This window comes from Micromys minutus, assembly GCF_963924665.1.
Source record: "Micromys minutus genome assembly, chromosome: 10".
NCBI classification, from domain to species: Eukaryota; Metazoa; Chordata; class Mammalia; order Rodentia; family Muridae; genus Micromys; species Micromys minutus.
This window is the reverse complement of record NC_137979.1, coordinates 55359327-55370730: the sequence shown is the minus strand read 5'-3', so window position 1 is coordinate 55370730 and position 11404 is coordinate 55359327. Positions and strand designations below refer to the sequence as shown.

At 46.0% G+C, this 11404-nt stretch overlaps 1 protein-coding gene across 1 annotated transcript in view; it reads left to right on the top strand.

Moving 5' to 3' along the window:
* Positions 1-4470: 4470 nt before the first annotated feature.
* The window catches only part of WIPI1 (WD repeat domain, phosphoinositide interacting 1), a 36610-nt gene continuing 29676 nt past the window's right edge, over positions 4471-11404 (top strand). Inside the window, exons 1-2 of the mRNA XM_080923381.1 lie at positions 4471-4631; positions 9607-9689. Coding sequence (XP_080779507.1) covers positions 4552-4631; positions 9607-9689 — 163 coding nt within the window. The 5' untranslated portion in view covers positions 4471-4551. The remainder of the gene's footprint in view (positions 4632-9606; positions 9690-11404) is intronic.

Genomic DNA, 11404 nt, shown 5'->3' with positions numbered 1-11404 from the left:
ACAGACAGACGGATGGATGGATGGATGGATGGATGAATGGATGGACAGAAAGAGAAGAAACAAAGAAAGAAAGGAAGGAAGGAAGGAAGAAAGGAAGGAAGGAAGAAAGGAAGGAAGGAAGGAAGGAAGGAAGGAAGAAAGAAAGAAAGAAAGAAAGAAAGAAAGAAAGAAAGAAAAGAAAGAGGGTGGGAAGGGCTTGGAGGGAGAGGAAGATTAGGATGTTACAAGCCCCAAATTTAAATAGGGAGTATGCCACAGAGCACAGAACTTGAATTTGTAAAAGGAAATACAGTTTGACAGTCAATATATTCAGCACCTGTGGGTTTATTTATAGCTGTTTCCTCAGCTTTTTATATGAATGGACGTCTTGGGTTTCTTCTTAGGGCGGAGTCATTCCAACAGGCCTGCTTACTCATTACCTGGCCCTCCACAAACCACATTCAGACAGACGATGTGCAGTGCTTAAGCCAACACAGTGCTTTTGAAAAATAAGAATTAGTTAGTTGTTACAGTGATGCCTTGGGCGTCTCCTTCACGGCCACCTGAAAGGGCCACTTATTTAATGCCCCGGCACCTGCCAATCCGGTTTGACTCCCTGACTCGGTTGGAGTAGTCATTTTTCATACTAAGACAGAGTATTTCTGTCTGAATATCCCTGCACCACTTTGAACTGAACCCTCCCAGGACCTGAGACTGTCCCTTGAATGCCTGGTATGTGGTAATACCAGCTGTTTCTTTCTCTTCTTTCTCCTCAGCATGCAGAGAGTCTGGTTCCAAAGCCTGGCTGTTTCTTCACGTCCATCTGTCCTTCTTACATAAAATACACAGAGCGTTTACATAAACTAAACCTCGGTTTCTATTAATACGGATTTGTATGAAAATAGTTTCCGTGTTGCTTAGGAAACAATGAGATTGGAGGTGGAAGCCTTGAGACAGTATCGTCACAAGAGAGCTGATGGGTGTGGACCACGCACTAGCTTAGACACTTAGTGCCTGAAAATAAAATATAATTTAACTGAGTGATAATGTTATATTGGAGCTGGTGAGATGGAATGCCTAAATAAATAAATAAATAAAAGCCTAGTAAGCTGAGTGATCTCCTGAACCCATATAAAGGTGGAAGGAGAGACCAAATCCACAAAGTTGTCCTCTGTCTACATGCAACTGTAGCACAACACTCCCCCACAATGTCACATACACACAGTAATGAGTAAAAATAAAATAAATACATTTAAGGTAATTTCAGGTTGACTATTAAAATTATACGTAATGTATTTTCAATATTTTTACATTATATGTAATAAAACATAAATTATTTTAATATTTATGATATCCATGTATATTAAACCAGATTGTTGGTCACATTACAGGAAAGGACTGCAGGATGAGCCTATGTGAGGCAGAATCAGAGTCTATTCAAAGACTTTTTAAGATTTCACCTCATAGATTTCACTTCTTAAGATGTCGTTTATGAGGGGCCTGAAGAGAACTGTTGGCTCCCCAGTTAAGAGCACTGACTGCTCTTAACTGAGTTCAATTCCCAGCAACCACATGGTGGCTCCCAACCATCTGTAGTGGGATCTTGGCGCCCTCTTCTGGTGTGTCTGAAGACAGCTACAGTGTAGTCACATGCATTAAATAAATAAATAAATCTTTAAAAAATATTTCATGTGTCAAAATGTGTGTCTCTGTGTCTCTCCCTGACGCTGTGTGTGTGTGTGTGCGTGCATGTGCACATGCATGAGCACACCAGGAGAGGGCATCATAGCTCTTGGAGCTGAGTTACAGACAGTTGTGAGCATCCTGATGTGGGTAATGGAACCAAACTCTGGTCCTCTGGAAGAACATCAAGTGCCAGCCCTCCAGCCCCACCTTTTCAATTTGAGAATTTCCACATAAAAGAAAGGTTGTCTTTTTGTCAGCAGCCTTATAGAAAATGCCATCCAGTGTGTTGGAATCTTTGATTCTCTGCTCCAGAGGGAGGTGAGGTGCCCTGCTTCTGCCCCATGTTCCCTAGTTTTCCTATCTTTCCAACTGAGTTAAACAATATATATTAAAATTAACCTACCTGTTTATTTAATGTATTGTCACAGGGGTGACTACGATGGGTGTACACCACACAGAACATGTGTGGGGGTCAGGGGGAAACTTTGTGAAGTTGGTTCTCTTTTCCCACCTTTGCTTGGGTTCTGAGGCCTGAACTCAAGTCACCAGGTGTATGCAGTGAGAGTCTTGACTCACTGAACTACCTGGCTAGTCCTGCTGTCTGTTTGTTCTTCTCTTTTTAGAGTACATCTAGAAATCGCCCCATTATACGTAAGCCTCATATGTGTGACCTCCATTTTTAGCGTTGGGCACTGCTGTCTCTGAACCCCTCTTGCATCCATCCTAAGCATCTGGTCTTTGTATCATCATATTAGTCAGACTCCAGAATGTCATCTTAGTTCCCTAAAGACTTCTAAGCCTTCTAATTTGATCTGCATACACCAGCCAAGTTTATCTGCCTACAACACCGCTTTTTATCATGGCACACTCCCAGGCAAAGACTAACCCCAGCTCCCATCTCTGCTTCCCCAAAGTCCAACTGCTTAATTAACAAAGCGATAATAAGGTCCCCACTTTAAAAGCACACTGCGTACTTCATCTAGTACCTCCAAAAACAGCCTGCCAGGTTCTTTCCTCTTTCAACCAAACCGAAAAGATGGCAGCCTGTGACAGAGCTGGGAGGTGGGGGAAGACGCAGCTCGGGCTGACAAGCTTGCTAAGATGACCAAAACAGCCAAGCATCAACACCTGGGTTTATACGGTGACTCACAATCACCTACTACAGTCATGGGGGCAGATCTGTGAGTCGACGAAACAATGCACTTGGGGAAATAAACTGTTACATTTTTATTGGGGAAAAACCCAACTAGAAAGTCAATCAGAAAAGCTTATGCAAAATAGGACTCTCCTGCTTATCCATTCTAAATATCCGCACATGTTATGTATGATTTTGTCAGGAATTGGGGAAATGTGGCTGAGTATGGTGGTTCAGCCCTGTAATCCCAGCACCTGGGAGGCCAAGGAAGGAGGATCAGTTACCAAGTCTTCGAGGAGCTTGTGGACTATAGCCTGGGACAATGTATCCAAAATAAAGAAGGTTGCTGGATAGGAATTGAATTGCTACAATCTACAGAACTGTGATATCATCATAGTAATAGTAGTAGTGATGATGGTGGTGGTGGTGATGATGATTTCAGAGGCTGGGGAGATAGCTCAGCACTGTTCTTACTGATGACTGGAATTCTGTTTCCCAGAACCCACACCAGGCACCTCACAACCAACTGTACACAAGCTTGGGAAGCAAACCGGAGATTTGCATCTCAAACGATGCGAGCTTCAAGCTGTACTGTGTTGTACACTATTGTAGCTTCTCTCATTTCTACAAATCAAATGTCTGGCCAAATGTTGAGCAAAGTTGTGTGGGAACAAGTCTTGAAAGAAGACCAGTTCACATGTCGCTGTGTATTGTTGGTTTTAGAAACGTAGTCTACCCAGTGCCTCAACCGGGTCTTCAGTAAATCGGTACGAATATACCAAGATAATATCATGTTAATGGCAAAGCTCGGGGTAGCAAGAGCTCTTTCTCAACTGTAGGACTGTAGATGGCTTCTTATCGGCTGGGGAGCTTTTCTCCAAGAAGCTTAAGGGCTCTCCAAAAAGGCTGGACTTTGATGTCTACTGATTTCAACCACATTCTGTAAGCTTAGCGGGCGGGTGGGGAAGTAGGCGTCCGCCCGCCTCCTTGGCGTTGTCCCTGACGCTAAGGCAGGCTTGAAGCCTGCAGCTCCACTCCTCCTCACCCTCTGGACGCTCTGGCAATGAAAACACCACCACGTGGCCTGCTGCCTTTGCCTCACGCACCTTCGACCAATGGCAAGCGGCGTCTACGAATAGAGAGAGGGTCGTCAGCAGCTGTCCCGCCCACTACCCCCATTGACTGACTAAAAGAGTTGGTGACCAATCGTGAAGTCTGTGGAGGCTCTGCTCTGTCAGCTGTTCTGTTTCCCCGAGTTAAGAGTCGCGGTGGGGACAGGGCCTGGCCGGAGGGGGCGTGGCCAGGGGTAGGGCCAAACTATGTAGGCGGGATCGAGGCGGGGCCTGGTTGGCCCAGGGCGGAGCTAGGGTTGTAAGGGGGTGGGGCTAGATGCCGGAAGGAGAGAGAGCGAGGCTATGTTAGAAATGTGTAGGGCGGGTCCTAAAGGTTCTAGGCAAGGCTGGAGCCGGGAGGGGTGGTACTCGAGACAGGGGCGGGGTTTTAGGACCGAGCTGCTTCTCTGAGGTGTACGGAGGGAGGGGGAGGCTGGAGTGGGGCGGAGCTAAGTGAGGGTCGTGTGAGGGCGGGGTCTCTAGGGGGCGGGGCTAAGTGGTATTCGAGTGGGCGTGGTTTGTCGGGGGCGAGGCCGGGGCGGGGCCGAGGCGGCAAGCCGGCCCACGGAGCCGGCGCGGGCGGGCTGCTGAGGTGGCTGTCCCCCGCTCAGAGCTGCGGCTTTTCGGGTCGAGCCCCCGATGGAGGCCGAAGCTGCAGACGCCCCTCCGGGCCGAGTGGAGGCGGCGCTCAGCTGCTTCTCTTTCAACCAAGACTGCACGTAAGCCACGGTTCCAGCCCCCTGGCCAGGGAAGTGGGGGACAGAATGTCGCCACCAAAGGGTGTTGTCCTGTAACGCAACTGGTGGCTAGCCGGGGCCTGCGCGCCGACGAGACCTCGGCGGGGCAGCCTGTGTTGCGGCGTTGCTCGGCAATAGGGCTTGAGCCCACCCAGACTACTGCCATCCAGCGCCTGCCAGAAAGAGCTGGCCAGGGTGACCCAAAGAAGTCAGCAAGGAGGGCGAAGGGGAACCTTGAGTGTGGGGGAGGGACTTGATCTGGGCCACCTAGTGACCGAAAGGGAGATCAGGGACCAAAACAAAGGGGAGGAGATGGAGGAATGGGCAACTTGACTCAAGAGGGAGGATGCAAGAGTCGGGAAGAAGAGGAAAAGTTTCCCATTTGTCCTTGAGTATCTCTCAACGTGGCATTTGGGCAGGGCCTCGGACAAACAGCCTATTCCTGTGACCGGGCCAGCCCCAGCACTGGGCATCTTGGCCGGTCGCTTTAGCCTTAGGAAGCTTTTATTTGCTTTTCTGTGTTTACTCACTGTCCACCTAATCCCAGGAATCTCCTGGAAGCTCAGGAACCCTCTCTCTGTCCCAGACAACTTTCCATCCCGGAAGCAGGCGCTCCACCCTGTTGCTTTTAAGTGGATTTTTAATGTTTCACTATGATGGTCAACATTTAGACTTTGGTCCATGAACAAAGGATTGCTTGCCTGAGTTCTAAGCATCTAAAGAATTAAATCTTAGATGCAAACCACTGTTTCCTTCCCTGTTTTTGAGGAAGCCAGCCTGGGGACCATATGGAATAATCTCTTTGGAATGTGGAGCCCTGAAGCACCAGGGCAGGGATGACCACTTCCCAGTGTCCCACTTCCGGCTGTACCAGTTTCTGCTCTGTTCCTTGTTTGGACGCAGCTTCAGGCTTGTGCCTTGGCTGCTGCTGGCTGAACCATATGCTAATATTGAACATTCATTCGTTGGTGTAATTAAGGCCATAAGCAGCCCTGGTTTTCATTCCCTTTGTGTTTCTGTTTGAAAATCCCTGCTCTGAACAATGTGTCTTTGTTTGAAAAATCTGTATGTGTAATCATGTAATCCTGTTACTTGACAGCTTGGCTAGATGAGTGACTCTCAGGTTGCCTCTGACCACAACTCACAATAAAAAAAAGTACATCTTACAGCATCCCCCAAAAGCCACAGACATTCAATATTCACAAACTATTAAGTGTGGTACCTTATGGCGTTTCCTTGCTATTTTGTTCTTATTTTGTTTTGTGGCCGTCTCATGTAATCCTGACAGCCTCAAACTCCCTAGTAGACGAGGATGAATTTTGAATTCTGGTCCTCCTGTCTCCCGTTCTGGAATTCCGAGATTACAGGAAGTAGCATCATCCTGTCTTTATACAGTGCTGGCTATGAAACTCAGGGCTTTATACACGCTAGAACAAGCCCCGCCCCGTTTTCTTGTGTGGGTGGGTGAGCAGGGTGGGGGTAGGGGGTATGCAGGGTATCAAGCATAAGACCCAATGTCTCAATCACCCTGAGCAAAGACTCTACCACTGAGCTATACCCCAGCCTCTAGGCACTGGAATTAATGTCTTTTTTTTTTTTTTTTTTTTTTTTAAAGCTGTTGTAACCTGTTGAGTTGTTTGGGGATTATCTCCGAAGATGAGACTTAAATGCAGGATAGAATAGATACAATTCTGAAGTTTTGTAAGATACTTTTGTAAGAGTGTTCTGTTGCACTGTCTCTGGACCAGTGTTCAACAGACTTGTCTGTTGAAATTCTGGACAGTGTTTTCCTTCCTGGTTGAACACAGGCTAAGGAGGGGGAGGTGGTTTACTTACAAGTAGCAAATCATCTAAATTACACTTTGTGGTATTAGTGGATCTGGAAAACAAATGTTGTCTGGTTATTAAATAATACAGAGTCACGGCTGGAGAAGAACGCTGTCTTTCAAAAACTGTAAGGTGTTCTGGAAGATGATTTCTTCCGTCAGCTCCGCTTTGCTGGATGAAGGCTTTGCTGGGCAGCTCTGCCTCACCTATAAATAAAAGGTCTTGTCACAGTCAGTTGCTTGGAGCCGTGGAGGGTATGACATTGAATTTTAAAATAAATCATCTTCCTTGCTGGGTGCATTTAAGATGAAATGGTGTGTCTCTCTCTATATGTGAAAGCTGAGTTGGAGATCTAGTCTTTCTAGAGAAGGTAGATAAAGAGTCAGGTTTTTACCAATGTCCACACTAATGCTTTGTAACTGGGCTGGACACCTTAACTGTATTTTAAAACTCGAATAGTGAGTGGGGTTTGTCTCCATTTCCACTTCTATGAGTAGTAATGAGAATTTTGTTTTTATAGAAGGGACTTGCAGATAAAGTAAGATATAAATCTGAATTTCTTAACATGGAGTCTTTTCTGGTCGGAGAGTAATCATTAAAAACAAAGGAGTGATCACAGCGCCCTTTTCTCAGAAATCCAACCCTTCTGAGCTGAGTGTGGCAGCTTGTAAGGAATCCTAGGTACTATTGAGGCAAAAGTAAAAAGACCATTTAACCCACAACCTCAGAGGTGGCATTAGGAACGGAGACTCTTTCACAAGCATAAAAGGAAGAAACAAAGAAGAAACCCGTTTGTTCCGAACTCAGGACTTGCACCTGAAAATGATGGTTTTGGACTTATTTATTACTATGTGTATGTGCACGTGTGGGCAGAGCACTGGCCAGAGCATGCACGTGAAAGTCAGAGAACAACTTTGTGGAGCTGAAGCTTCCCCTTCCACCTTTACATGGGGTCTGGGGTTCAAATCTAGATTGCCAACCCTTGACACCTACTTTAATTGTTAAGCCTTTTGGTTAGTTTGTTGGTGGTGTTTTACTGGGACTTGTTTCGTTTGTTTTTGAAGTAGGGGGTGAAAAGGATGGCTTTCTGTAGCCCTGATGCTTCAACTAACTGGTGATCCTCCTGCCTCCGCCTCACCTCCCAAGTGTTGGGATCACACATCTCTTTAGTTTTGTTTTAGGACTCTGCAGTATCTTTTCTCCTCACTTGCAAGCTTTTCATCTTCAGTTGGCATAAGAAGAAACTTTAAAAACCATCATCAGGGCTGTGTTTGTAATAGGCATGAAGTTCGGGCCTCTGTATCTGGCATATTTTCAAGGCCAGCCTGGGCTACATGAAAACTCTGCATTAGGAAACAAAAACCTAACATTTTTTTAGGGTATATTTTAGGATTCAAAGATTGTCCTTGCCTACTTTTTACAAATGCTGGTGTTTGTTCTGCGGTACTAGATGCCGAATCCTAGTCCTCCAAGATTGGAGGGCTAAGGCCTAGAACCTGCTACCTTAGAAGCTAGAAGTAGTTACTTGTTCCTACATCCCAGGAAAGAACAAATGTTTGTATAGAAAAGGGAATTCTGAAAGGGGGGGGAGGGGTTCACATGACTTTGTCTTTTTTAGGTAACAAAACAAGAGCCTTGGCAGCCAGGCTTGTAAATTGCTTATTTTAGTATAATGCTTCTCTGGAAGAGCGGATCTCAGCTCAGTATATATTTGGTTTAAGTTGGACCGAATGGTTGGAAAGCCCATTTCAACACCGGCATTCCATATTCCTAGGGCAGATGTCTTTGCGGTCACACCCCGAGAGTGGTCTGTGCAAGGTTTTGGTCTCATTCTGTTTTTTTTTTTTTTTTTTTAAGATCAAAGCAGGAGAGTTGAGAAAGCAATTTTAAGTGCCGACCAGAGGCAACATATTCTCTTTCTCTTTTCCTTTTTCAGGACAGTCTTGTCACCTAGTCCAGGCTGACCTCGAACATACTGCCCCTCTGATTAACTGTCGAGGACTGCGGTTACACCCGGTCCCTCCTTTGTTGTCACTGTTGTCACCAGGGATACCTGGTATCCTAGTTTGTTTTCCCTGGCGGTGATGACCATCTTGACCCAAAGGCAATGTGGGGAGGAAAGGGCTCAGTTCACCTTAGAGCTTCCCATCCATCACAAAAGGAAGTGTGGAGCTCCAGGCTTGACCCTGGGGAATGGAAGCAGACGTGTGGGGGAGGGCTGCTTACTGGCTCGAACCTTATGATTCACTCAGCTCCAGGTGTTACACAACCAGGGACCACCAGTCCAGACGTGGCGTCACCCACAGTGGGATGAGTCCTCTCTTGTATCTCTCATTAATCAAGAAAATACCCGCCACGGGCCCACCTACCAGCCAGTCCGTCGGGCAGGCATTTTCTCAGTTGAGATTCTCCCTTCCCAGAGTCATCTGTAGCCTGTATCAAGTTGAGGAAAAAAAAAAAAAAAAAAAACCCAAGCAGACCACTTCAGTTTAGCCCTTCCTTTTACTTATCGGTTAAAATTGGAGCTGGGGTGATAGGTAAGTAGATGAGAGGACCTAGAATCGATCCCCCAGAATTTATGCAAGGTTAATAATAAGGTAATTAGTGGGAGGTGGAGACTAGCAGACCCCTCCCTGGGGCTGGCTAGCCAGTCAGCCTTGCCTATCCACTGAGCTCCCTTGACGTGTGGACAACACCCAGCACACACCCCTAACCCTGCATGTGCATGAACACACACACACACACATGCACACACACATGTACCCATACAAGTGTGTACACACAAAATGATAACTCATCCTCCCCACAAGACTGTCTCCCCCAGCGTTGTGGAGGTGTGGATACAAAGACTTCTTGAACATTCCTTTTTTTCCTATGCTTGCCCGGCTGAGAAAATAAGATCTGTGGGAGCCGTAACACTTGGCCCAAGCAGTTTCTGTCTCCTAAAAAGTTGCCTTTCACCTTTTCCCCCTCGTGAATGTCTGCCAGAACATGCTTTGTCTTGAGATCTTTGATAAAAGATCAGAGTCCTACAGATGTGTGTCTACCTGCACCACAGCAGCCCTCCCTCCCCCGGGGGGGGGGGGATGTGCTGTCTGTTGTCATTCCTGTACTGTCCTTATCTCCACAGATCCCTAGCGATTGGAACCAAGGCGGGTTACAAGCTGTTTTCTCTGAGTTCTGTGGAGCAACTTGACCAAGTTCATGGAAGCAGTAAGTGTGTGTGTGTGTGTGTGTGTGTGTGTGTGCGCGCGAGTGCGCGCGCGAGCGAGCTCTAATGTGCATATGTATAAAGGGTTATTGTAGAGATACAAAATCCTCTGTCTAGATGTTAATCTTTCTTCCCTCCACCCCCTTTTCTTAATATTCTTGTTTTTGGAGTCCTGAGGATTGAACCTCATGGCCTCTTAAAAGCACTAGGCCACCAAGTGTACACCCCAGCCATAGACTTCAGACTTGAGCCTCTGATTTCTCTCTCAGCCATCGACCTAAAGAGCCGGTGTGTTGGTACAGATTTGAATACAAGCCATTGTCTCCTCTTGTATAAAAGCCACAATGGAGCTCTTATTGAAATCTGGCAATAACTTGGGTGACATTTTCTTCTTTCTAAAAAGAAAGCCCTTGTTTGACATCATATTGTTGACACTTTTCTATATACTTGTGTTCATGGTGATCAGTTTATGGCATTGTCAACCCAAAGGGCACCTGTCACTTCTTTTTGCTGTCACTGCCGCTGAAGCCTGGTGACATCATTCACTTAGTAGGGACATGTTTTATGATATAACAGGAACATATCGGCATAACCCATATCGAAGATGTTGAAGTATTTCCAGTGAGTATGAAAAATAATTCCACTTAGGAATGTGACTGTGTTTTTCTCAGGGGCAATAATTTATACTGTTGCCATAGTGACAAATATCACCTCTATATTTTTCTGGAAAGAAGGCGGTTTGGTAAATGATAGTTGGGTCTCCTAGGTTATTTACTTTGTGTTTACTTTTGGCCTCCGTGTGTGACTGAGGTGTGAGGGGACATAGCCATTCACTTGCATTTATTTCTACCTTTCCCTTTACTTGAGACAATTTCTTTGCTGTCTACCATTGTGTATCGCGGGCAAACTGGACTATGAGCTTCCAGGAGCTCTCCTGTCTTGACCTCCCATCTCAAAGAACACTGGAATGATAGATCTGCACTAACACACCCAGCTTTACATAGGCTACTGGGCTTTGAACTCAGGAACTTCATGTATGCAGAACAAGCACTTTACCCACAGAGCCATCTCTTGCACCCTTGGCCCTAATATATTTATAAAAAGTTGTTATTATATATCATTTTGGTGAATATTTTACTGTGTATATGTCATACTTCCGGTTGGGTTTCCTATAAAAACCAACAAAGACACTTGACAAGATGGCCTCGGGAAAACACCAAAGGTCTGTCTGTGGCATTCTGGAGGCTTACTGCTATTGTTTCCTTTTGAGTACGGAAGTATTTTCTTGGACCAGGCATGGCAGTGCACACTCATAAAACCCAGCATTCAGGGGTCTGAAGCAGAAATATTGAGAGTTCAAGGCCAGCCTGGGTTATTGGGCAAAATTCTTTCTTAAAGAGGGAGGAAGCTGGCAATGTGACTCAGTGGTAAAGTTGTTCAGTTCCAGGCTTCATAGCCTGAGTTCATTCTTCAGGACTATGGGAGAGAGAGAGAACCAACTCTTGCAAGGTTTCTGCTGACCTCCACTATGTGTGTTGTGGTATGCTCACATATGCACATACACAGTGTGTGTGTGTGTGTGTGTGTGTGTGTGTGTGTGTGTGTGTGAGAGAGAGAGAGAGAGAGAGAGAGAGAGAGAGAGAGAGAGAGAGAGAGAAGGGGGGTGCAGGGGGAGAGATGGGTAATTGTATCATGCCTATGGTGTGTTCAAGGTATC